We start from the raw sequence: 27,660 nt of genomic DNA, 5'->3' as shown, positions 1-27,660 counted from the left end.
TGGCTATAGTATAGAATTTATGAAAAAGGAAATGAGATTGGAAAAGGAGATAGGAGCCAGAATATGTGGAAAGTTTTAAATGCCATATTTAGAAGTTAGTATTTGTTGTACAAACAGTGGGGAACCACTGGAACATACAAGGTTCATAATCAGACCAGTGCTGTAGGAGAATGATTTTGGCAGTTGTATGGAAGGTGGTTCAGGGAGAGGAAAGATTGTAAGCAAGAAGACCAATTAAGAGGCTAAAAAAATAATTCAGGTAAGAAAGAGATAATATGAGTCCACATTAGGGTGGTGACTAATTGAAGATAAGAGGTCAATTGTGAGAGATTTTGAATTAACATTAACAAAATTTGGCAACTGATTAGAGGAGAAAGATTAAAGATCTATTCTAAAGTGGGTGGAATCCTGTGTTTACTGATAGGATAAGGGAACTCTCCAGAGGAATAGGAGGACTTTGAATTGACAGTTTTAAGGAGGGTGAGAGAAAGAGAGTAAATTCTTTCCAGTGCTTAGGACAGTGCTAAGTACTACATAAATGCTTGCTGAGTTTCTTGGGGCATGTTCAGTTTGAAATACATATGCTACTGTTATCCATCAGGCTCTTGATAACTAGTATTGGGGAAAGAAGCTGGGATTGGACATATGGACATATGTTGGATCTTGGGAGTCAACTGCATAGAGATAATAATTAAGCCCACATATAGTGATTAGTGTTTCAATGAAAAGTCTGCAGAGACAGAAATAAAGAGAGTCCAAGATAGAGCCATAGACATCACCTTTGTTGAAAGTCCAGGAGATTTTTGATGAAGCAGCAAGGAAGACTGAAGAGTAATCATACAGAAAAGAGAAAGATGGATAAAGCATTTTTTTTGTGTGTGTGGGAAGAGATCTAGACAGAAGATATGGTCAACAGTATCAAAAGCTGCGGATAGCTCATTGGAGATCATGGAGAAGGCATTCCCAAAGATCATCTTATTTAGCAGTTAAGAGATCAGTGATACCATTGGAAGGGACATTTCTTAAAAGAGAGAAGGGGATAGTATTTGACTTTGGCAGGAAGGTTTATTTTTTCTTCAGGTAGGGGTCAAGGCAGAAAGGATGGATAATACAGATAGATTCAGTTTTGGAATAAGGCAGATGAAGTATCCTTGCATATGATATATATTTCCTTAGTAAATTAGGACTCCCAATGAGATAGGGAATGGTGTACTTTAGGAGGGACTGAAGGGAGAAGAGAAGTTATGACACCTGGGAGAGATGATCAAGTGAAATATTTAGGGCAATAAGAAAATTTACTTGAATGTACATAATTGAAGGAAAATTTCTTTCTTTCCTTCTTTTTTTGCTTTGCCTTAATTCTCAGGTTGCTTTGTGAATGGAGAAATAATATTTTCATATCCAACTTAATTTCAGCATTTTATTTTTAGTGGTAGGTTGCACTTTGAATAAACCTTAACCTTTGTGATAAATAAGGCAATTGAAAAATATTTGGAACTTACATAATTAGTCTTTCAAGACCAAGGAGGGACAATATGGATTTTGGCCCATTACTTGGGCCTAAATGTAGACATTTCAGAAAACACAGTAGAATTGGTAAAGAAACAGGACATACTGGAGGGTAGAGAGTAGGTTGATCTGGTAGTGAAAGGAACATTCTCTATCTGTAAGTTTTTATTAAATGCTTACAACATGGTAGGCACTGGGGATACAAATACAAAGAATCAAACAATCCGTACTGACAAAGAACTTACATTTTCAATGAGGCAGACATAGAGATGGGAAACGAGTCATAATAGTAATGTTTGTGAGTGGCAGAGAGAAAATCAGTTTGGTTGAAAAGGTAGGATATAATGTGTGTTAAATCTGCAAAAATGAATTGGGTTGAGGTTTTGAAACACTTTAAACATTAAACAGAGGAGTTTATATTTTTTCCTAGAGAAAAACTGGGAGTCTGGAGTTTATTGATGAGGGAAGTAATATGGTCAGACTTTCTTTTAAGGAAAATCACTTTGGAAGCTGTATGAAGGACGAACTATAGTGAGGAGATACTTGAGGCACCAATTAGGAAGCCATAATAATAATTTTGAGATAGCAAAGGGTGTATTTTAAAATGATGGTTATTTGAGTCAATAGAAAGGGGTCAAATGGAAGAGATGTTTAGAAATTAGAAATGGCTACAATTGATATTTGACTTAGTATGGAGGATGAGGAAGAATGAGGAGTTTATGAATTTAGGAGACTAGAAGATTGGTAGTACCTTCAACAGGAATGGAATTTTGGAAGAGGGGTGGGTTTTGGAAGATAGCTAGTTCTGTTTTGGGTATGAGTTTTATATATCTCTGGGAAATCCAGTTTGAAATGTCCAGCAGTTGGTGTGAAGAGTTAATTAACTAATCATGTTGACTATACTCACATTTGATAAAAAGACTTGATCTTTGTTCTGTGTCTGTCATTTCATTTAATCCTTACTGTCATGTGAAATTGTACTTTATGAGATTTCATTGGGAAAACATGCTTTTTTTTTTGATTTACAGCTAATGAACATATATTTATTGTCAACCACATTGTGCTAGACCTAGGGGGTAAGGAGGATACAAAACAGATATGAGACAGGGATGCTATCGTCATAGAATTATTGTCTTGTATGTTCTTAGAGGCCACCCAACATTTGTTAGGATAAAAAAAATCAAGTCTTCTCTCTTGGTTCATCTAATTCTGTAAAGTATTATACACAGGAGATGAAAAAGGGACTAGAGTGCATATGTTCTACATTGTCTGCAGTCCCTCAGTCTATGCATTAACTTCTCGCCAGCCTAGCTCCGGAGTGAAGGGTGGCTGTTTTTGCATAAACACTGTCATTTTAGTGGCACAGCTATTTCATCTTTGAACCATGGCATCAAAGAAACATTGACCTTATTCTTGTTGCTTGCCTGTCTTTGAAGCAGACGGCTTTGCATTGCAGATTAAAGTGAAGACATTCATCAAGAAACAGATCTGGCAAATCACTCCCCAAACTCAGGATGAAACAAAGCTTTTCAGGCTTCGATTACAGTTGCACAGAAGAGTGAGCCAAAGATGAAGGCTTTAATGCTATTCTCTTTCTCAGATCCCTTTAGATAGCAATAGCAGGGCAATAGTGGGACCTTTTAGTTTTGGATAACTTTACTCCGTAAGTTAGTTACTGTTAATTTTCTAGACAGAAAAGAGAAAGTAATAGAAAGATTCCTAACTTGTGTTCTTCATTCCTCACTTTAATTTAAATAAAGCAGACATTTAGAAACATTAGGTTCTCACAATAATGCACTACGCATGTTTAGTTATTCCAAATGAAAGCCTTAGTAGAGAGAGCTGTGGCTGTTATGGGCTGAATAAATTATAAACTTTATGTTTACTATGTCATTGTGCTTTTCTTCTGTAATCATTGCTTATTCTTTTTAAAGGAAGTAGGTAACTTCCTGTGTACTTTCTCCTCATGGCTTAACAGAGCAGACAATGTAGAACTATATCTGATGAGATAGAAAGTAACTAATAGGTATATCTAATTGTGAAAAAAAAAACAACCAAAAACCAAGTAATATAAAAACAGTGGGAAAAGAAAAATAAAGCTCCCTAAATTTGTGTAGCAAATTCAAATGGGAATATTTGCTCTAGGTTTGTTAAATTAATACCTTATACAGTTCATTTAAAATTATCTGATGAACAGAAATTCATTTTATGTAAAATATTTCATAACCAAGCACAAATAAAATACTTGTATATATTCTACATGGATGAATTTTGGCTTGGCACAATAAAGGCAGAAATAGCCCTGGGAGGAAGAGTAAATATGATCTATGTACACAACAGAATGTCTTACCATTTGTTGTTCCATCTAGTCCCATGAGTGTTTTCATAGATCTGATTATTTGTTCTGCTATAGGAGGAGACATTGATGCAGCATAAACAGCGCTATGAGAATGAACTCTTAAATAATCCACCAGGTCCTGAAATAAAGGAAAAAAGAAAAAATGCAAAAACTGTAGGCTTTCTGTATGTGTGTGTGCACACGTGTGTGTGTGTGTGTGTGTGTGTGTGTGTGTGTGTGTGTGTGTGTATTTGGTAAGAAGTGACCATTTTCCCCTAGGCTCACTTTAGGTCTGTTCAAAGCAGGGAAAGATCAAGTAGACTAGTTCGCTGGAATATAGGCTACATGGGGGTAGGGGGAAAATGTAAAGCATATTAGAAAAATACTAGATAGTATTTTTAGTTTTTGCCTATATGATCCTTTCTTACTTTTTCAATCAGACTATAATCTCCTTGAAGTCAAGAGTTCATTTATTTTCTTTGGCAGTGTCAAATAATGTTATAGGTACATTGCTGTCTTTGTATCCCCAGCACCACACACACATACAAACACACACACACACACACACACACACACACACACACACACACACACACGGACACAAATGGATTGAATTGAGTAGACAGCTTTAATGAAATGTTTGGACCAGTATTATTTTTCAATTTTGTCTCTTTGTGACTCTGTGGAACATACCATTCATAGAGTTTTCTTGGTAAAACACTGGAGTTGTTTAACATATCCTTCTTCAGTGGATTAAGGCAGCAGAGGTTAAGTGACTTGCCCAGGATCACACAGCTAGTAAATATTTGAAGCCGAATTTGAACTCAGACCTTCCTTATTTCAGGGCCAGTGCTATGTTCGCTGAGCCAACTAATTGCCTTCTAGGTCATGAGGAGGAAAAATTAAAAAGGCAAATGGAGACCAGATTGTAAAATGTTTATAAAAATCTCAGATTGATTTAAGCTTTTGGATTTTATAAAAAGACATCAGAGAATATTGAAAATTCTTGAGTGGTATCACTTAAGGATATAATTATTAATAAAGTGGAGATCTTCATTAGTAGGAAAAATCCTTAGCCTTTGTTCTTCTTGATGTCAAATTGATACTGAAGGCAAACTCAACTAATAATGACTCCACTGGAAATTTGTGATAATTTGACCAAAGGCTAGGTTGAAACTTTACTTTTTTATTTTTTTTAGAAAACTAATTCATTACTAGATGGTGCCAGTTGATAGTTTAAAAAAGATGAATGTAAAGTTCTTTGTGAGCTCTTTTCAAGTATCTTTTTGTGGAAGGCATATGCAAACATTTTTAAAAGATGACACTATTTGTATTCAAGGAATCCATTTCTGTTTGGAAAAGGAAAAAAATAAAGACTACATATGGGTGTATAAAGTAAAGATACAGAGGAAGTATGTTAGGAACTTTTGAGGAGAGAGAATTCATTAACAATTAATCATAGGGATTGCACCTTAGAAGTAGTGGTACTTACGCTGATTTTTGAAGGAAGAGAAGGATTGTGAAAGGAGAAAATGGGGAAGAGAGAGCCTTTTAGATGGGACAGGGGAGTGGGCTTCTGAACATACCTGGAGGTAGAAAATGGTGTGTTGAGTTTATAGAATGGAATATTGAGTTTATAGAATAGCCAGTATTGTAGTCCAATTTCACAAAACAAATGGACAAAATGAAAATTCCTTATTTTGCAATTTAAGTTCAGTTTGGCCCAACTTAACTTTTCCAGATTTGTTTCCTATTCTTTCTATAGGAATGCTATAGCCAAATTAAACAAGCTATTCTCCAAACACATCTTACACTTTGGTGTCTTACCTCTGATAGAACTATTTTCTTTTATCAGAAGTTTTCCCCACACATCTCTTTCTCTATGGATTTTATACACTCTTAAAGGCCCAGCTCAAAGGGTACTCACTCCTTTAAGCCTTCTTGATACTTCCTCCCCATTGGAAGTGATCTTTCTTTTCCCTGGATTCCTATTACACATTGTATTAATTGTGTGATATTTATTGTGCCATTCTTGTTTAATATGTTTGGGTTATTTGTAATTTAGCTATTTATATGTATTGTCCTAGTCAGGGAAGAGATCTTATACTTCTTTGTATTCCTAGCAATGTTCCTAGCAGTGGGACTAGAACAGAAGAGTTGATCAGGAATATTCACTGAAAGAATAAAAAGTGTTAGTGTCTTTAGAAAGCCCCCAACAACCATGAAATAGTACATAAATTTAGCCTTTGGGATGACAAAGATGGCACAGATATGTTGCTATAGGACTTCAAGCTCCAGTCCAAAGTGATTATATTATTGGCTTACCAATGAGGGAGCAAATTTAAAAACGTCCAAGACATCTTATAGAGAGGAGTTAGTAGGCTGATGATATGTTTTTATACAAGTAACAATATCTGCAATGAATTAGCCACGACCACTTTTTGTGAGATAAAAAGAGGGCTTAGAAGGTTGCTTTTAGATGTAGACACTGATCATTTTCTAACATAGGTTCCTAAGGGTAATTTACCACATTCAGGTTCAGAGAGGAGGCCAGTGGAGGCACCCAGGACCAATGTTCGGAGTTAAAATCTCAGGGAAGACTGAGAAAGTATTGTTCATTATTTCACAATTGGAATCCACATTCATGTCAGTTCCACTTTCTCAATCAAACATTTCAGCAGTTTCACCTTTTTTTTTTTTTTCATGCTGCTTCTTTTCCTGATACCTGACATGAATGGCTGAGCACTTTACTTGTGACATAGTAGATTCTTCATAAATACTTGCTGATTCATTGTTCTTTCAGTTTTTCTCCTCTCCATTGAACCTAGTTTATTTATTCAAATATTTATTGATATATTCATGGCAAAATTGAATAGAGAAGAATAAGATCTAGATTCTGCTTTGTAGGATTTTAGAGTCTAATTAAAAAGAAGAAGACTTTTCCAGATGAAATGTACAATACAGAAACATTATATTTACATAATGTTAGAAAAACATTATAAAGTAGCATTCCTGAATGAGCAAGAGTCTATAAGTGGAATAATAGTTTAAAGAACCGGAAACTAATACAAATTAGAGATAACCTCATGGAGAATTTGAGGTGTGAGCTAAGTCTTGTAGGATAGGTAGCATTTGGGAAGGTAGAGAAGAGAGAAGGACATTCCAAGAGAACAGCTCAAGTAAAGGTATAAATACTAGGGAATGAATTTGATTTATACCAGAGTTATAATAAACATCTGGCTGTGGCAGACTTTGTATTGATGAATAGTGGGAGATGAGATTGGCTCGATAGAAATAGGACAAGATTGTACAAGCTTTGAATTCTTGACTGAGAAGTTTGGACTTTATCTTGTAGGTCAAGGGGAACCCCTGAGGAAGAATGACAAGATAAAATTGGAATCTTTGGGGAAGATTAGCTGTCAATATTATGCAGGAAAGTTGTTGGAGGAGGAGTTTGGAGGGAGATAGTATTTAAAGATTATAGTTGTTGCAGTAGACCTGGAGAGGATGAGAGGATTGATAATAAGATACTGGCAATGGAAATGGGAGGAAGAGATGAATTAAAGACTTAAACTTGGTAAGGGATGAAGTCCAGAGAGCAAAAATGACTCAGACTTCAAGACTGAATAACTGAGAGAATAGTAGTGCCATTAAGATAGACATGAAAGTGGGGGCAGCTGGGTAGCTCAGTGGAGTGAGAGTCAGGCCTAGAGACAGGAGGTCCTAGGTTCAAACCCGGCCTCAGCCACTTCCCAGCTGTGTGACCCTCGGCAAGTCACTTGACCCCCATTGCCCACCCTTACCACTCTTCCACTTATGAGACAATACACCAAAGTACAAGGGTTTAAAAAAAAAGATAGACATGAAAGTTGAGAAAGAAAACTGGCTTAAGGGTAAATGATAAACCTGACAGTCAGATCAAGTCTCTTTTTTCTATGATGCCTTCCTGGACTATCAGTCCTTATTGATCTCTCTCTTTTAATTCCTGTAACATCTAAATCTATAGTATACAATTTAACTTTTAGAGATACTGTGTTCAATAGGTAAGATAATGGTTGTGTAATTTCAGAATAAATCTATGGTGTGAGTATTTTTAGGGGTTGTATATACAGGAAAATGAGAGAATCTAGTGATCTGACATTTGATAAGGCAAGCATAGATCTGAGACAGGGTGAGATACAGTGAAAGGTGACATCTCTTTCCCTTCATAACCCTCCACATATTAGAAAAACTAGCAGAACAGTCCCTAAGATCATATAGAAAATGTGAATTGGAGTTTCCAAGTTCCTTCTAGTTTTGTTTTGGGAAAAGATTGCTTTGAGGTTGAGAGGAGATGAGTGTGATAGTACTATATATAGCATAATGAGAGCACATAAATATTTCCTAAATACTTTTTGATCAATTGATTAGAATTGCAATTGATGGGCAGTGGTATGGGTGGCAGAGAGCCCCTGATTGTGCTGGAAAGTAAACCAAATTCACTAGGTCATATGTAGAGTGAATTCTGGGCAAGGAATGAAAGCCAATGTCTTTGAGATGTTGGAAGGACCTCTTTAGGTTCATAAAAATGTTCTAACACTCTTCCCACCTGCTAATTTTCCTAACCCTTTCCATAGCTAGAGATTTTGTGGAATCATTGCTTCTCTGATGGCAGCAAATGTTCTTCAAAAAAGGTTAAAAAATTTAAATGTTAAATTTTAACTTGCCTGTAAGTTTATTTCTTTTGTGGCCTAGGTTAGTTTTTCAGGAATTGTATTTGTGGATTCACACTACTGTAGACTGAGCCCTGGGGAGCATCAAGGAAGGATGGAAGTCTTGATTATTGATTTCTCTTTTCTCCTTTTCATTCAGGCCCCATAAAAAATTAATTAATAGTCGACTTTGACCTTTTGCAATTTGGATCTGTGTTGTGTCTTATTTCAGAGTGGGCTATAGATCTAGTTATGCGGAGGTTATAGTGCACAATTGTAGGTTCGAAATCCTGATTTTTTTCCCTACCCTTAGGTCCACAGTTCAAGGACAGGGGTAGCCTTGCTAAAGGAATTTAGACAAGAGGACTGTTTGAATAAACATTTTAGTGCTCATTTCATGACCCCCATTTACTTCAAAGGGTTGTTAAACACAGCCATATCAAAGAACTTGGGCCAGAGCTGAGCTGAGCAGGGAGTCAGATTTAACCAGTCTTGCTGTGGATGAATGCAAAATCTCACCATGCTGAAAGGCCTATGCCAAACCTGCTTGAATGAACCTTTAGTAGAGGGGCATAGTGTAGTTTAATGACAGCCTCTCCTGTTTCTCACTACTCTCCCCTTATGAATTCTAGCCTTGCAGATTTGAATCATGATGGCTACCAGGATTAAAAAAAAATCTATTTGCTATTGGTTTTCATTTGCAGGTTGAAATAATCAGGACTTTGGTGCATGCAAAACCACTCAGACTATTAAACAAATCCCTTTCATACACCTAACAAAATCTGGGTCCTTCTGGGTTCAGCAAAGTTTATAGAATCTCCTCAGCAACTAGACAAATGGAAAGAAACAAACAATCCTCATCAGCTGAGCCCTTTCTCTAAACAAACCATTTATAAGAACATCATAATAGGTAGAGAGAAGGAATTCTTTGAAGTTTTTTTTTCTCAAAAATCCCCCAAAGAGAAGATTTCAAATTAAAGCTGCCTAATAGCCAGACGATGATTATATATAACATGAAAACGAGCAAGAAGAAAACCTTGGCTTTGTAGAATTTTAGTAACTTGTAGGGAGTGAGAAGAGAACAAGGCATATTTTTAGTTCATCTGTGATGGCAGAATGTGATGGCAAATGAACATTTTACATTTTGTCAGGGAAATAATAATATTTTGGGACAGGTGCCCAAACCATCACTCACCTTTTATTTCTTTGTTTTTAAATGTTTATTTCTTCCTCAAGTAGAATTTTCCAGATAAGAGATTTCTGGAGGATGCTAATAATGAGATTATGATATTATCTTAGTAGTCAGAGAATAAAGAAATACTACACACCTACCTGCAAAAGGGAAGAGGTCCTTAGAGAAGGGAAACATTTGATAATGCTTTTTAATTTGGCATTGTCTAAAGGTGATCATGGAATAGACCAGTGATGGTGAACCTATGGCACAGGTGCCAAAGATGGCATGTAGAGCACTCTCTGTGGGTAGTTGTCTGCCTCCCCCTACCCTTAGAGTTTGTTACAAGAAAGGCAGAGGGATTCAGGGGGAACTGCTCCTTTTCCCCTCTCCATTGCACCTGACAATATTTTTTCACTTCACCTGCCCCTCTGCCCAACAGCCCAATGGGAATGCATAGGAGGTAAGGTGGGTGGCTCACAGGTAGCAGAGCTGGAGGGGAGCTGAGTGTCCTCTCCCCCTTTCTACACTCACTGAGGATATTCCTTACTTCAACTACCCCTCTGCCAGTGGTCAGTGAGAATAATTTCTCCCTCCTCTGTGTAAGGTAAGAGGGAGGGGTGGGACACAGCCAGCACTAGGTTGGGGGTGGGGCATGGCACATGTTCTTTGGGAGAGGGCAGGCAGGCATGGCACTGAGTCTGGGGAGTAGGATGGGCACTCTGTCTCTAAAAGGTTTGCCATCACTGGAATAGACCCTAATTAGATCAGTTTGTTTTTTTGGACCTCCTTCACTGTTGGTCACTAAACTATTTGTAATTTGATTTTCCTGGTCATCTCAGATGATTAAATCATCTTCCCTATTATGCATCAGTATGAGATGTCATAGCTTGATGCCTAACATCAAGGATTTTATTTAGTTGCTAATATAAAGCTATAACAAGTTTATAATACCATGACTACGGCTATATGCCTTCAGTATTTGAAGGATTTGTGGTTTTGTTGGCATAGTTACTGTCATTGTAGATAGATATCACAACTCTTTTATCTATAGTAGATGGTTTTTGTGAGTTGCTATAGCCAAAAAATTTTATCACTCATGTAGTGACAATGCTTCTCAGAACTTCATTTTGGTTGGCTCTCTAGCAGTAGCATACTTGAAAGCATTTCAGCTTGGTAGGATCGAATTAATTGGTGGTTGGTTATTATCCTTTGTACTTGAAGAGGACCTAAATGACATCACTGGTGATATCTTTTGATTTATCAGCTTTTCTTGCTCTTCTAGAGTCATCCAAGTCTAGTGGCAAGACAAAAGACAAGACTACTGGTGATGGCTTAGAGATTCAGTGAATAATCTGCCTTCTTCAATGTCTAACCAAGCTCTGAATGCTCCAAAGTATCTACTTTGGCTGCCTTTGTGGTTCTTGGAACAGATTGTTCTTCTCCACCCTTTCTGCCTGGTGAAGTCTTCGTTGGGTAGACATCCTATTCACTGACTGGTTTAAGGCCTTTTGGTTACCTTTGCCTTGGTTTAGTCCATCTGCTGAGATAGTTTGTCAAAGTGTGTCTACTGTGCATGCTATAGCTTCTTTGAACCACAGGTGAGAACTGGATGGCCGGTGAACACCAAAAGAGTTGGTATTAGCCTTTATGAATTCAGAGTTGCTTCCATTACATAATACAATACCATAGAAGTCTTATACATATATCCTAGTGTTAATACCACCATTTATAGTCATAGTTGAGATGAGGTTTTATTTTGCTAAACTTTTGGATCTGATTAATAGGCAGAAATCCTGAAGTTAGCTGACAACCAATTATGCATCTATTTGAATTTTCTCAGATTAAAGAAAATAAATGTTCTGAATTGCTGCATCTCAAAAAAGTGACCTGTTTTGAAATCTGTTAACAGAGAATTTGACTTTTTTGGTGAGGTATCCCCAGTAAAAGAAATTTAAAAAAATTTCTTTTTTCATATATTTTAACCTCTGAAATTTACAATGAGGTATTCTATTCCTTGAAGAAAACTGAATAGAGAAGTAAGAAATTACTTTCAAATTGCACAATGTGTCATCTTTTTAGTAAAAAATAACAAAAAAATTCAAACTCAAAATAGAAACTCTTAACTCAATTAACATTCAGAGGAAAATCTGTACAGTGAAAACCTAAAAAGAATACAAAATAAACAAAGTGCCAATGCTTCTTCAAACTCAAAATGTGACTGTTTTAAATGGAAACTTTCATGCACTGGCTAGTCTCATTTAAAGACTACATTAGAAATTGAGGCTGTAGATTATGAAGAACAGACACAACATCCAGTAAATCATGAATTTGATATGTGAAGGAAACTCTCTAGAGGTCTTAATAGGGACCAAGTCAAAAAGAGCTGGTAGGCTAGAGGTCATGTAGTCAATTTCTGGATCAACAACAACATTCATATATGATGCTTTAAGGCTTAAAAAGTCCTTTATTTATATTATTTTATTTGTTCCTCATAATAACTATGTGAAGTAGCTATTACATGCGACTTGCCTATCATTGTGTAACGAGTAAGTGTCAGAGAAGGGATTAAAACTCAAGTCTCTTCTGATTCAAAGTCCAATACTTCATCTTGCTATGTAACTTTTAATCCCCTAATCCCCATCCTCTGGTTTTTGGATTCTGCTTCCTGGAGTGTAGGGCAATGTTTCTTGCTAGTCCAGATGATTTTTGAAGTCTATTTTCCCTCTGAAATCATAGGACATCAGCTGTGGTGTCCTGTATTTCATTTTCTATTTCTTTCTACCATCTAGTGGTAGGATAAAAAAACTGCAGTGCAACATAGAGAATGAGAAGCAACAGCATTCTTACTCATGAGTTAGAGCTGGGAGGGAACTTTGATGCAATCTAGGTCTACCTTCTCTTTGTACATATAGGAAGCTGGAGCCCAGAATATGAAACTCACAACAGGAATTTAGTTTTCTCTGAAGGCTGACTATTATATCTACACATAGTAAGTTTCATTGAACCGTATCAGACTCTATGAGATAAAGAGCAAAGTTATTGGATTCTTTGCATTAAAAATGGGAAGATAATTTACATTATAGCTTATGCATAATATGCTACTTATTACAGGTGATGAATATGCAGGGGTACTTTGTAAATTATTAAGTATATACATTGTTATTCATGTTATTCAAATAAAAGACTGCTAGAAAACAAATATATATTATGTGGTACTATTAATTTGTGATATTCAATTATGTTAAAAAATTATTAAACACCTATTATGTAGCAAGCACAGGGCCAGGCACTGGAGATGCAAAAACAAAATAAAAAGCATTCTTGTTCTCAGGAAGCTTATATTCTCCTGTGATGGGGAGGAAGAGGTGAAAACATTTACATAGATAAATACAAAGTCTTTCTTTTTTCTGTGACTGGCTTAGGGGCTGTGGGAGAAGCAAAAGAAGAAAGGAAGAATTGAAGTGAATAAACATATGGAAGGAAATTATGAGGTTGACATGGAGTAGTTGACATTTGTGAAGATTAGAGACAGAATTGAGATGGGGAACATTTGTTATTGAGGAAAATTTGAAGAACAAGTAGAGAAGACTCAAGAAGTCATATGTTAACTGTATTCAGTTCTTTGAAGGTTTGTTAAGATGGTGTAGGAACCAGTTTTAATCTATTTGGTCTCAGCAGGCAGAATCACTGATCTCTTAATTACCAAATATAATGGTTCTTTCTCAGGCATTATCCTTCTTGATTTCAACCAACTAGCAGCATTTGATATAATTGACTACCTTTTTCTTCTGAATAATCTCTTTGTATTTCCTTGACCCTCTCTTTCTCCTCATTTTCCTTTTTACCCTTTTGACTATTCCTCAGACTCTTTTGCTGGCTATTTACCCATTCCAGATACCCTAACTGGGTGTAGTTTAGCATTGTAGATTAAGAATTCATTCTGGTGAGGAAATCGAGGCATCAAACAACAAAAACCTACTTGAGAACATTTATTTGAGTGAAGATAAAAAAAAAAAAGAATCACCCTGGTGATAGAAAGCATACCTTAGACTACCTGAAAGAAGAAAACTATCAGGGCTTCTGAAAATGTCACAGTTTTGGCATAATGCATAATTTTAGCTGATCCAACATGCTAGAACTCTCTCTTTGCCAAAGAAAAGCAACTAATACTATATTGACTTGCCTTTTAAAAGTTAATTAATTAGATTAATTAATTTAGAATATTTTCCCATGGTTACATGATTCATGTTCTTTCTCTCCCCTCCTCTCTCCCCCCTCCCAGAGTCAATGAGCAATTCCACTGGGTTTTACATGTATCATTATTGATGACTTGTCTTAATGATAATTTCAGCCTTTGAAAGGTAGAATGACCAAAATCTGATTCTTATCATCAATGAGGTGCTTGGTGTTTGAAGGTGGAAATGATGGGAAAATTGGACGGTGGTCACTTCTTCCTTAAAGTTTATGATAGAGAAGAAGAAAACCAAACATATTCAGACTGTTCCCTAGATTGGACAAAACTTATTTTCCAAGTGTTCTGAGATGCCAATGTAGGGAAAATGCCATGGACTGAAATTCTACAACGAACATTGACAGAGGAGTGTGAAAATCTACAAGAATGAAATTCTGAAGACACACATGGAAACAATTCTGAAGAAGAGGAAAAATGGAAGTTGTTTGAAGATATCTATGTGAATGCACTTGGAATTCCTCAACAAATTTAAATTTTCAAGTTTACATACATATTTATTTGAATTAAGGCAAGGAACAGAATAACTATAACAACATGACATGGTTCTATAAAAACAGTAGCAAGAATGCTAAAGCTTAGAACAGATTGAGTCTGGCTTAGTATAACAAAGTGGTTATTAAGAGAAAGATGAGGACTGAAGAAAGGATAGGACTCTTTTTTTGGGGGTAGATGTGATGATAACTGATGAGAAGAGAAGGCAAAAATCTCTTCATTTTTTCAGCCAAGAAGAAATTCCATTATCTTTAGGAAGAAAGTGACCTCTGAAGAAAATGTCCCAAAAGAGATAATATCTAAGATAAGTTAATAGTAAGAGAGCATCTAAGTTGTCTTAGATAAATTCAGGGCTAATATAGATTAATTATATACTTGAGAACTTAAAGAACTAGTGAATGTGAATACTGATGATGTTAAGTGTGATATGGGAGGAAATTTTAAAAAAAGATAAGTGAACAAAGTCTGCCAATTATAGGACAATCATTTAATTAATCATTATTAAGCACTTATATACCCATGCACAGTACAAAACTCCAAGTATATAACAACAAATAACCCCTCCCGCCCCAGCAAACCAAAACACAGTCTCTTCCCCTCAAGGAACTGCCATTATAATAGAGGAAGAGAACATATACAGATATAGGCACACTGAAGGTACAAAGTAACTTTAGAGGGAGAGATACTAGGAGTTAGGGGGATTGTGAAAACTTATTGAATAAAATTTCATTTGAATTTAGTCTTAAAGGAAGCCAAACATTCTAAGAGGTAGAGATCAGCGAGGAGAACAGTGAGTTGGACTTCAATCCCTGGGAAAATTATAGAATGGATCATTATAGAAACAGTAATAATTTAGGGAAAAAATCTGTCTTTCATTCCTTTTTTTGATGGGGTTACTCACAATCAGAAGTATACTGCAGATACAGTTCACTTAGGTTTTAACAGAGTATTTTATGAAGCATTTTATATTTTTCTTATGAAAAAGAGAGATATGGATTAATTTTGCCCAGATCTATGTGATGTCAGAAATTTCACTTAACCTTTGTGTGTGTGTGTGTGTGTGTGTCTCAGTTTTTTCCTTGGACTTGAAGCTCTCTAAGATCTCTTCTGACTCTAAATTTCTGATTCTATGATTAGATGACAAAATTACATGGATTCAGAACTGATTAAATGAATGAACCCAAAGAGTAATTTAATGCCAGCTTGGAAAGGAATTTCCACTGGAGTGCCTTAGGAATCTTTGTCCTTGAACTATTTAATATTTTTTTTTCGGTGACTTAGATAAAGAAATACATAACTTGCTCACTAAATTTTCATGACCCCGAACTAGGAAGTAAAAAACTGGATAAAAAGACCCCAAAAGATCATTTTCATTTCTGGACACCCCTCTAGGGAAGATTTTGATAAACTGGAGAATTCCAGAGGAGGGCAAATAATATAGTGAAGGACCTTGAGTCCAACCTATGAGGATAGGTTTAAAGGACTAGGCAAGGTTAACTTGAAAAGAGAATACTCAAGGCAGGAAATGATTGTCATGATTAAGAATCTGAAGGATTGCCTAGTGAAAAAAGGGATTTGACTTGTTTTATATGGATGGAATTTGGAAAGAAGCAAATTTAGGCTTGATGTCAGGAAAACCTTTTTAGCAATTGGAGCTATCCAAAAAAGGAAATAGGTTGCCTTGAAAGGTAGTGCAATTGAGGAGGAGGCTTTTATCCTAGATCTAATAGTGAATACCTGAAACTTTTCAAGAAGGGAAGGAGCATGCTAAGATTTGTGTTTATAGTTCCTATAGCCCTAATTAGACAACTCAAGAGTATAAAGAAAAAAAATAAGCTTATATTTGGAAAAATTATGAATTTTATTTTAGCAACTAATATTTCCAGGAGATTCACTAAAGGTCAAAAATTTGGATTTTTGAAATGGTCTTAGCCCTTTAAGAAACGATATATTTCATTTTGATAACATGAAGTACCATATTTCTATTGAACTTGATTTGGCAGCTATGTAGATGATAGATTAGAGATGAGAGAGACTGGGATAGAGAGAGGAGCAGAACTATAACTTGCTTGTTACTAATTCTTATAATCAAAAACTGACAAAATTTCTGCATAAAGAAAATGTCAAGGGGGCAGAGGGGTTGCTCAGTGGATTGAGAGCCAGGCCTAGAGATGGGAGATCCTAGGTTCAAATCTGGCTTTAGATACTTCCCAGCTGTGTGACCCTGGGCAAGTCACTTAACCCCCATTGCCTAATCCTTACTGCTCTTCTGCCTTGGAACTGATATACAGTGTTGATTCCAAGACAGAAGGTAAGGGTTTAAAAAAAAGAAAATGTCAAGGGAAGGAAATCAAAGATAAAAAATGGGACATCTATACATCTATGAATATTGGTAATATTTCATAATTTTCAAGATCTTTTGTTTTAGTTTACTCAATTACAAGAAATAAAATAATGTACAGTTAAGAACTTGTGGATTGACCAGAACTAGGAGAGCAATATATACAGTAACTGCAATAATATATGATTATCAATTGTGAATGACTTAATTATTATTATTGGCAACACAGGGATCCAGGACATCTCTAAAGGACTCATTACAAAAAATATAAGGAACTGATGGAGTCTGAAAGAAGACTGAGGCATACTATTCTTCGATTTATTTTATTAATGAATTTTTCTCTAGGGCAAGTAAAATGTGTATTCTTTTACAAAATGATGAACATGGAAATAAGTACTATATGATAACACATATACAATCTATACCATATTGCTTGCCATCTTGGGGAGGAGAGAGTAATGGAAGGGAAGGAAAGAACATGGATGACAAAATGTAAGAAAGTGATTATTAAAAATTGTATCAACATGTAATCCAGAAAAAAATCAAAAATTTAAAAAAAGATAAAAAAAGAAAAAGAGAACTCTGTGGGTCTTGGCTCTTCCTAAAATCTTCATATAACCATATAAATCCCCAAAGTAATATGTCCTAGATGAGGTACATCTAAATTCAGAGGCTATATAACTTTAATATTTTACTATTCAAAGAAAGAATATGTTTATTCCTTTGCAAATGCTTACAGAGTTGATTTTTCAGCCTTTAGCTATGCCATGAATTATTAGCATTGACTTACTATCAAAATAAAAAATACCGTTTTTTATAGGGCTAAGGTCATTTCAGAAATCTAAAATTTTGTGCAATTGTGAGTGTCCTGGGAATATTAGTTGCTAAAATGAAATTTATAGGTTTTTTTTCAAGTATAACTTATTTTTGTCTATATACTCTTTGAGTTGTCTAATTAGGGTTATAGGGGCTATAACCTGTACTGTAACTTGGATAAAAGAGGGAGAGAATTATAAATCTTGAACAAATAAGTGATTCCATCTACATAGTTCTGCCTTCAGATTTGTGTTCTTTTTTAGATGCGGGAGCAGCTCAACTATAATGAGATTGTTGAAGAACAGGACACATTCATATCCAGACTACTTGTGAATATGAATGGGCAAGTATTTCCAACTCTTCAAATGTGTATGTGTGTATGTCTGCATGTGTTTGTGTTTTGTCCTTCACAGGAAAACATGATGCTATTAACAATAAGCAGCACAGATGATTTCAATTGTTTTTCCAGTACTGGGAAAACATTTATCAACACTGATAACTATAATCTTGTCATGTAGTATCCACTGTCATTGTTGGTGTAGCTCAATAGTGATATTGTAGCTCATCAGGTTTTGGGATAAAATCAGACTGAACTCATGTCCTCAATCTTATAAGCACTGCCCTCTAATTCTCTTACTTTTTCTTTTACTTTTCTCTTACTTCATCCTGTTAAATACCATTACTTGCCCTTTACGTATGAATAGATGCACAGTGGAGAATTTTAACATTAAAGTAATAGGATTCTAGAGAGTAGGCTTCTTTTGAACAAAGATTATTTATTTCATTGTATTTTTATTTCTAGCACCTAGCACAATGCCTGGCATATAGTGCACTGAAAAAAATATCTATTGATTTATTAATTGAAAATTAGAGATCTCAAGGAAGTGTTTCATGCAAAAATGGGCATAATAAAAGACAAAAAGAGTAGGAACTTAACAAAAGTAGAAGTGGTGGCAGGAATATATAGAACTGAATAAGAAAGAGCTTAATATCACTGAAAACTTTAATGGTATGTTTACTGATCTAGAGCTGTATACACCCTGGAGAATGAAGTCAAGTGGACTTTAGGAGCCATTGTTTATAAGACCAGTGGAGGTGGCAGAATTTTGTGAGCTATTTAAAAGATCTAAAAGATGATGCTGTTAAAGTGCTGTACTCAATATGCCATAAAATGAAAAACTCAGTAGTAGTCACTGATTTAGAAAGAATCAATTTACATCCCAGTTCTAAAGAAGGACCAACATTAAAAAAGTATTCAAATCACTGAGTAGTTGTGCTCATTTCACATGCCAGAAAAGTTATGCTTAAAATTCTGCAAACTAGACTTCAGCAATATGTGAACTGAGGATTACTAGAAGTGCCAGCTGGTCTTCCAAGAGGCAGAGGAACTAGAAACCAAATTGCCAACATTCCCTGGATTATGGAGAAAGCACTAGAAAAACATTGGCTTCCTTGACCATACTAAAGACTTTGACAGTGTGGATTCCAACAAAATGTGGGAAGTCCTCAAAGAGATAGGAGTATGAATTCATCTTACTTATCTCTTGAGGAACCTCTGTATGGGTCAAGAAATAATAGTTTGAACCAGACATGAAACAATTGATTTAATATTGACAAAGGAGTACAACAAGACAACATATTATCACCTTATTGATTTAACTTGTATGCAGAGCAAAAAAATAATGCTAGGCTGGATGAATCAAAAGACAGAATTAAAGTTGCCAGGAGAAATATCAACTCTCTCTCTCTCTATATGCATGTATATATCATATTTATACATATATATATATATATATATATATATATATATATGGTATAATTCTGATGGCAGAAAGTTAAGAAGAAGCCTCTTGATAGTGAAAGAGGAAAATGTAAAAGCTAGCTTGAAGCTTAACATTAAAATAAAAAAAACAACCCAAAACTAAGATCATAGCAACTAGTTGATCACTTTCTGGCAAATAGAGGGAGAAGAAATGGAAGCAGTCTAAATTTTACATTCTTGGGCTTAAAGATTACTGCAGACAGAGATTGCTGCATTAAAATTAAAAGATGCTCTCACCATGGACAGAAAGCTATGGCCTATCTGGACAGCATATTAAGCAGAGATATCACCTTGCCTACAAAGGTCCATGTAGTTAAAGCTATGGTTTTTTCAGTAGCAATGTATGGAAATGAGAGTTGCGGTATAAGGAAAGCTGAGTGCTGTAGTATTTCAAATTGTGGTGCTGCAAAAGACTTTGGGGAGTCCCTCGGACAGTAAGGAGATCAAATCCAATCCTTAAAGAAAGTAATTTAGACATTTCATTGGAAGGACAAACACTGAAGCTGAAGCTTAAATACTTTGGCCACAAGATGAGGAGACAGGACTTATTGGAAAATAGCCTGATGTTGGGAAAGATTGAAGGCAAAAGGAGAGGGGGAAGGCAGGCAATGAGATAGATAAATACTGTCATGGAAGAAATGATCATTAACTTGGACAAGCTTCAGGAGAGATAGAAGGGCTATAGGACATGGGGCCACAAAGAGTTGGACATGACTGAATGATTGAATAAAAACACATTTAAATATGAATCTAATCAGTGAATTCTCCATATTATATGTGGCAGGTTGATTTGTATTATAACTTGTGCCTAGTAAATATTGCCCTATTAAATCCACATTGACAGAATTAAGCTTAATGTAAGAGATTCTTTTCAGACTGTACCTGTTTCACCCAAATACAAGGCTTTGTGTTTTACCTTTTTTCCAGCTATGTATCCTCCAGATGCTCCAAAGCTTTTGGCGAATGTTCCCATTAACACATCAACATCACAAGGATCCATTCCAAAGTAATCCACGACCCCCCGGCCTGTTGGACCTATACTTCCAATACTATGAGCTTCATCCATGTAGAGGTAAGCTTTGTATTTCTTCTTTAAGGCAACAATCTCAGGCAGGCGCACAATGGAACCTTCCATGCTGGGTTATAAAGAAAAATGCTAATATTGTAATTTATCCTTTGAAAAACTTTTCTTTCTTTTTCCTTTTTGATTATGGACATGACAATTAATTTCTACCCTCTGTTAAAGATAAATGCTTGTCCTTTATCTCCCCTAAGAAACATTTTAAAAGGATGTTAAAATTTTTGAAATTGGGCAAGAGTCTAAGTGTTTTGAAAATGAAGGCTGTGGCCACATTTCCTGAAGAAATGAAAGCAGCTGATGTGTTGATTTGGCATAGTGAGTTTGAGTTCAGAACGAGGAAAGAATATCACTGTGTAGTTTATTAAATTTAATTGTTAAGATATTAAAAACTTTCTTTTTATGATGGAATTGGTTCAATCATGTGATGATCCAAATGCCTGATTAAAGGTCCATAAATATGGACTCCTTTTGACTCCTTTTGAGGTGGAAAAAAGTAAAGGTTAAAGTGACAAACTATAAAAGAACTATATTTGAGGCTATGAAGAGTTAAAACATAACACCATTACCATATTTAGAGACCCAGATTTCATGCTTCATTGTAGTAATCGGTTTATTTCATATATCTAGTAGTTTTCTATAGAGATTTTTTTATCCTTGCTTTTATTTTCTTATTTTTTTTGTATTTTAACTAATAAGCTCTTTCAGGACCCTTTGTAAGTAGGCAGGATATAAATCTTATTTAAAAATAACAACGTCACATTTACATAGTAGCTAACTACTTGGAATTCTAAGCTTTTAATGTCTTTAGGCCATCTTGATTACAATGTATTCATACAGAATTTTGATTGAACTGATTGTCTCAATTTTAAAAAATAGTTAAGCCAGTTTAGTCAAAGTGACAATTTAAATGTGTTCTTTCCCTCTACTGAATTTAACTATAAGTAGTGCTAAATTTAATGCTTCTATAAACACTTAAATGACAGGTCAGTGTAGGCATCAAAATAGGAAACCTGAATATACATGTATCCCTACCTTAATGGATGCTTGGTAAGGAATCAACTTAAACAAACAAAAACATCCTTTCAAGATACTTTGTGTGTGTGTGTATGTGTGTGTGTGTGTGTGTGTGTGTGTGTGTGTTCAGAATATGATTTGGGTCAAATTAAGGCTAGTTAAAACTTTTTTCATTTAGCTTCAGTACTTTAAAATTTGAAGCAGAACTATATTTAGAAACAGTTCTTAGTATTTATTATTTATTAGAATGTTTCCCCTCTTAAAAAGAAGTCTCTCCTTCTCTACATTTTTGGAAGAAATACTGTTCAAATGTACTTGTGAATACAAATAGTTTTACCAGCTAATTTAAAGCAATTTTTAGGACCTTAAATTATACTTGATTTTGCAAAGTAGTAAATGCATGTATGTATGAGTATATATATGTATATATATACATATATATATATACTTATGTATTTTCTATTAGATAATGTATTAGCTAAGTGTACAGGTTTCTTTTTGAAATCTCCTTTCTCCCTGCTCCTTACATATGAGGTAAGTTACTAAATAGTAATGAACAAATGCTATCACGTGCCAGTGTACATGGTGGAAAAATCTTCCTTCTGGGCTCAAATCATATCTTGAGATAAGAAAGGAAATAATGACTACTACTTTAAAATCAAGTAACTGTTCTTTTTTTTCCCTTTTTCTTTTATATTTTTTACTTATTGCAAATGGAATGACACAGGGCTTGCCATGTGAAGCTCAGAAAATCTCAACTACTATTTTTGGGATGGGAACTCTCAGGTATTTTTGTAGTAAATAAAACTCTGATATAATATTTAATTGTTTTGGGAAGGACTATATCATTTAGGATTAGGTGACTGATTATCATATCATTTCTTGAGTATCAGTGGGTTGAAAGCTTCAGCTATAACTTTGTTATCTGAAGTTGCAGATAATTTAGAAAATTCCCTTTTTTACTGATTTGTATAACTAGTATACAAGTTCCATAACTGGAAATAAGCCAAAAGCAATCTGGGTATCTCAAAGTGATTATAGAAACAATAAAAATCTCAGTTCATTTCAGGTTGACAGATGTACTTTATTAGGAATCTCCTTTTTTTGAAAAAATTCAGATCGTATTAATGTGGTATTAATTGTGTATTAATTAAACAAATCAAATGCCATCACATATACCCTTTGATACAAGTGAACCTTCTCCCAGGTTATTTATATGAATACATCTATCAACTCTCCTGGAATTTCTTTCTTTCTTAGTTGGCCTTTCAGGAACTTGACCTCTGTTTGCATGACCAGTGCTAATACCCTGATCTGCCTTCTCTTCCTCTGGTTTTCAACATATTTCCATTCTAATTTTTAGTGTCTACCAGGTCCTTCTTAGCATTAGGTCCTGACTTGAAACATTTTAGCTCATCCTATTATAACTTGTACACAACATGTTTTATTGTACAGTATGGTTATCAGTTATTGATCATATTCCTCATTAAACTGTAAGCTCCATAAGAGTACAGATAATGTTTTTTTAATGTACACTTTGTATCACCTCTATTGCTTTGTACAGAGTAGGTGCTTAATAGACATTTAATTGAGTTGAGTTATGCACTAATGTGAAATACGTTATTCATTTTATCATTCAACAATTTAGAAAACTAAAAAACATATATTAAACACTCAGTATAAGCCAGGCACTATATACTAGGACCTCTTAAAAAAGAAATGGCAGAATCTTCACTCTTAAGGAGCTTTTAATCTAATGGGACAAACCTCGATAGATATTCAAATAAGTAGAATGTGATAAAGGTAAAAGAGGTCCAGAAAAAATGCTGAGGAGATCAAGGAAGACTTTATGGAAGAAGTGCAAGCTGAGGCAGACCTTAAAGGAGAGGATTTTAAAAAGTAAAGTTTAGGTAGGAAAACACTGTGAATATGGATAATGGTCTTTGCAAGTACACAGAAATGGGAGAGTGCAGGACGAGATCAAAGAATAGATAATAAAAACCTTAAATGCTAGGGCGCCAAATTTATTTTTTATCTGGGAAGTATGGTGAATGTTTTTGAGGAAGGAAGTGATATGGCCAAACCTGTGCATTAAGATTATTATCATTTTTTAGAACTATTACCTTATGTCTTACTATAAGACAGAAGAGTGGCAAGGATTAGGTAGGCAATTGGGGTTAAATGACTTGCCCAGGGTCATATGGCTAGGAAGTAGCTGAGGCCAGATTTGAACCCAGATCCTTCCAAGTTGAGGCATGAAATTCTATCCACTGTGCTACCTAGCTGTAAGAACATATGGGAACTGGGGAGACATTGGAGGCAGAGACATAAGCTCAGAGGTTATTATACTAGATCAGATAAAAGGTGAAGGAGGGTGATGTTAGTTTAAAAATGGACAGGAAGGGATAGATGCAAGGAGTGCTGTGGTGATGTTGACAGAGATTAGCAACTATCTAAAAGGATGTGAGGTATAAAGAAAAGGGAAATCTAAGTTGGTGCTATTGGTTTTGTATCTAGGTGCCTGGGAAAATAGGGGAACCACTAATGGAAGCAGATACTTAGAGAAAGAAGATCAAGTTTGGAGAGCATAAGGAAAGAAATTAGTTGCATCCCAATAACATGTGAGCTCATTGAGAGCAAGGATAATTTGGGGTATTTTTGTTTTTGTATCCTCGTTGCCTCACATAAGTCAAGTCAAGAATAACATAGCATATCTACTTTGCATTGATTAGGATATATCTCTGAATGGGGATACAACCAAACATGATGTGATATATCAAGGGGATGATGAGACTATCATCTCCATTGTACATTTTAAGTCTATTACTGATGCAAGTGATTGAATTAACTTTTTTCTTTGTTTTAGCAGCACTGATGACTCATATTGAACTTTTAGTTAACTAAAAACCTCAAGTGTGTTTTTTTTTTACATTAACTACTATTAAGGTAAGTCTCTCCCATCCTGGGCTTGTAAGTTAATCATTTTTAGCTTAAGTGAGAACTTCACATTTATCCCTTTAAATGTATTGTGGGAGAAAAGAAAGTATTGACTTTGCAGCCATAAGACAGATTCAAATTCTACCTCTACCATTTATTATATACTTGGGCATTTCACTTAACCTTTTTAGGCATGATTTTCCTCTTTTGTTAATGAGAGGTTTGGACTAGATAGCTTCTAAGTTCTCTTCTAACTCTAACTCTATGATCCATGAATTTATTATTCAGACCAATGTAGGCTTTTTTGAATCTTGATTTTGTTTTCCAGTGTAATAATTTTATCTTGTAGCTTTGTTTCAACTATAGATTTAATGATTCTGCCTGTCATCATGTGTTTATGAGAGATAGGCTGTCATTTTATATAGAGAGTTGGCCCTGAGAACCCAGTAGAGAAAGAGTTCAAATCCTAATTCTTATAAATAATGGCTATGTGACACTGGGCAAATCACTTAATCTCTCAAAGCTCCTGGCAACACCGCAAGACTGTAAGTTCAGAGAAGGTTCTGGTGTGCATTATTAGAAGGCATTTCTTCATCTAGGAGTACTTGATACTAATGAAACCATAGTCTCTATCCCTAACCTATAGAATAATAATCCATTGATTAAAAAAAAGTACAGAACAGAACCAAAAACTGAATTCTACAGCATACCACTAGAAATGTCCTTACTTTATGATATAACTATATTAATGAAGGCTCTATAGTCATGAAGCACCTAGGATTTCACTAAAATGTATTCAACCTACATCTCCTTTATCTTCTCAAAAAGATATCATGACTTTATCATGTACTTTGCAGAAATCCATACATATGTATCATGTCTAGGAAATATCCTTAATCTGCAAGTCTAATAACTAATCATAAAAGGAAATGAGGTAAGTTTAGTATCTCTCCTAATTTTTTTGTGACTGTTTCTTAGTGAACCCTTACTGGCTCCTAGGAACTACCGTTTCCCTTCTTAGATGTCCACAAATGTCTCAGTTTGTATCATAAAGCTCCCTCCAATATGCACATATTAGAAATTTTCTTCGTTTCCTGCCGTTAGAAGTTAGCATACAAGCAGAAGAAAAGAACACTGAGGTTTGGGATACAAGAACTCTTTTCCAACTTTGAGTAGAAGAGTGATAATGCATTCTCTTAGACTCTTCTGGATCTCTGTTCAGTTTATATATTTACAAAATTACTATGAGTTCTCTCCTCAGTATCTCTTGATAAATGTCATAAATTCAAGTAGACCACGTTTTTTCTGCTAGTATTTTGCAAAAGCTGTGACCCTCCACTTTTCTACCATATTTCTCTTTTGAGTGTTATAGCTGACTACATTATGTATGTCATATATCACAGCTGCAACTCCTGGTGCAACGTGCATTTAAAGGATTAAGGTCCTGTGTTCACTTCCCTTTTGTAAGTTAATGTCTTTTTTTCTTGCACTTTGACCCATCTTTTAACTACAATAACTAGTTAGTGACACTAAAATAATGTTATTTAAAGGGGGTCCAAGAATCATTAATAATGACATTTGTCATGTAAATATCCCATAATCTTTCTGTGATTGTTTTTTCTTCTGTTAACTACTTTTGTAGGGGATCTTAGATCAATGCCAATTTTGGAAGGCACAGAAAAAAAATCATGAAATTGAAACTATAAAAACAGCTCAGTGATACTGTCTGAATATATACCCACAAATTATATGCCAACATGATATTTAAAAATGGAAATTCTCACATTAATCCCAAGAAAAATAAATTATTTCACCAAATGTTGAGTTATGATAAAATGTTAGAAAACAGCCACATGAAATCATAGACTTATAGAATGATTATGCTGGGAGTATAGATAACCTAGTCTGGCCCTTTCATTTTAGAGACGAAGAAACCAAAGTCCATAGAAGTTATGACCATAAAAGACATTTTGATTTGTAGACTCTTTTCATGGAAAGTTTCATATGCTGCTTTGAAAAAAAAGAAAAATAAGAAAAAATTATCATTCTCCACTGAAGAGTCCCTGAAAGCCCTATTCCAGAATTCTCTGAAAAGAGTTCTAAGAAAAATGAATATATGAACCACAGATTAAGTAACAAATATTAGATGTGTTTAAACTTGAAATCTGGTATAATTTCCCCATTTGTTGAAGAGGTCCATAACCTTTAAACCTGTACTGCTGATATTATGGCAGAATAGAGAGATAAGTCTTAGGAAACGAACAAAATCCAGCCTTTGCAGTGGTTTCTGTAGGCTGGGTAACTGACAAGATTATTTGACAGTAAAATGCTGGTGGTCCTCTTAATTTCAGCCATGATCAAAGTGTTTAAAACTTAACTTTCCTTTAGTTGTGCCAAGTTGTGTTTATTTGCAGTTTGGTTCTGTTTATTCTGCTTAAAAGGAGATGTCCAGCCTGCTCTGGCTCAGCTGATCAGCTTTTAAGCTGTTCCAATCCTGAATGACAGGTGTTTAGATAAGAATTGGTTTGTTCTCTCGCCCCAGTTTTATGGTGTACTGCAGCTGGCACAAATTACACAGGAGGAAGAATGAGGCTTGAAGTTATGACAGCATAAAGTGAAACTGGAATTATTATTTTTTTAAAGTAGCAAGTTCAGGGCCAATGAGTAGTTAATTATTCTAGTATACTCACACAGTCTCTATACATAAGACATACCTCCTGGTTGTTTCCCTGCTTATATTCTGATAGGTCTTACAGAAAGTCAGTGACTGGCTGTAATCTATAAATGCCAAGTTTATAGCCCTGTAGTAGTAGTAGTCTGTGAAACAACCAGACCCCTAGATTAGATATGGAGAGGGTGTATATGGGGATGTTGACTATTTAGCCCTGACCAGCAGCAGCCAGTATAATAAATGTTGTATTCAGTTGTTTTTTTGCAGCAAATTTAAAAATTTCAGTTTGTGAAAATGTATTTGTTGACAAGAAACACATTTCTTTCATTTTCTGCTTGTTATTATTCTTTTGGCTAAAATTATGTTGCTGGAAGCAAGAGTTTAGATTAAAGAGAAAAAAGATGCTGTCTGCGTTTCCTGCCTTATTTGCAGCAATACTCTTATTGTTTAGATGCAGGAATTACCATTTCATTCAATTTTTTCACTTTTCTATAATTATTCCCTAGGAACCTCCTTTCTAAT

General features: G+C 35.0%; 1 protein-coding gene across 1 annotated transcript in view; it reads right to left on the bottom strand.

The window, feature by feature from the left end:
* SPTLC3 (serine palmitoyltransferase long chain base subunit 3) overlaps positions 1 to 27,660 on the bottom strand; it is a 233,573-nt gene that overhangs the window by 41,691 nt on the left and 164,222 nt on the right. Inside the window, exons 8-9 of the mRNA XM_044660720.1 lie at positions 20,352 to 20,571; positions 3,860 to 3,986 (exon numbers count right to left, since the gene is read on the bottom strand). Coding sequence (XP_044516655.1) covers positions 3,860 to 3,986; positions 20,352 to 20,571 — 347 coding nt within the window. The remainder of the gene's footprint in view (positions 1 to 3,859; positions 3,987 to 20,351; positions 20,572 to 27,660) is intronic.

Source organism: Gracilinanus agilis, chromosome 2 (assembly GCF_016433145.1).
Source record: "Gracilinanus agilis isolate LMUSP501 chromosome 2, AgileGrace, whole genome shotgun sequence".
NCBI classification, from domain to species: domain Eukaryota; kingdom Metazoa; phylum Chordata; class Mammalia; order Didelphimorphia; family Didelphidae; genus Gracilinanus; species Gracilinanus agilis.
This window is presented reverse-complemented; position numbering and strand designations above follow the sequence as displayed.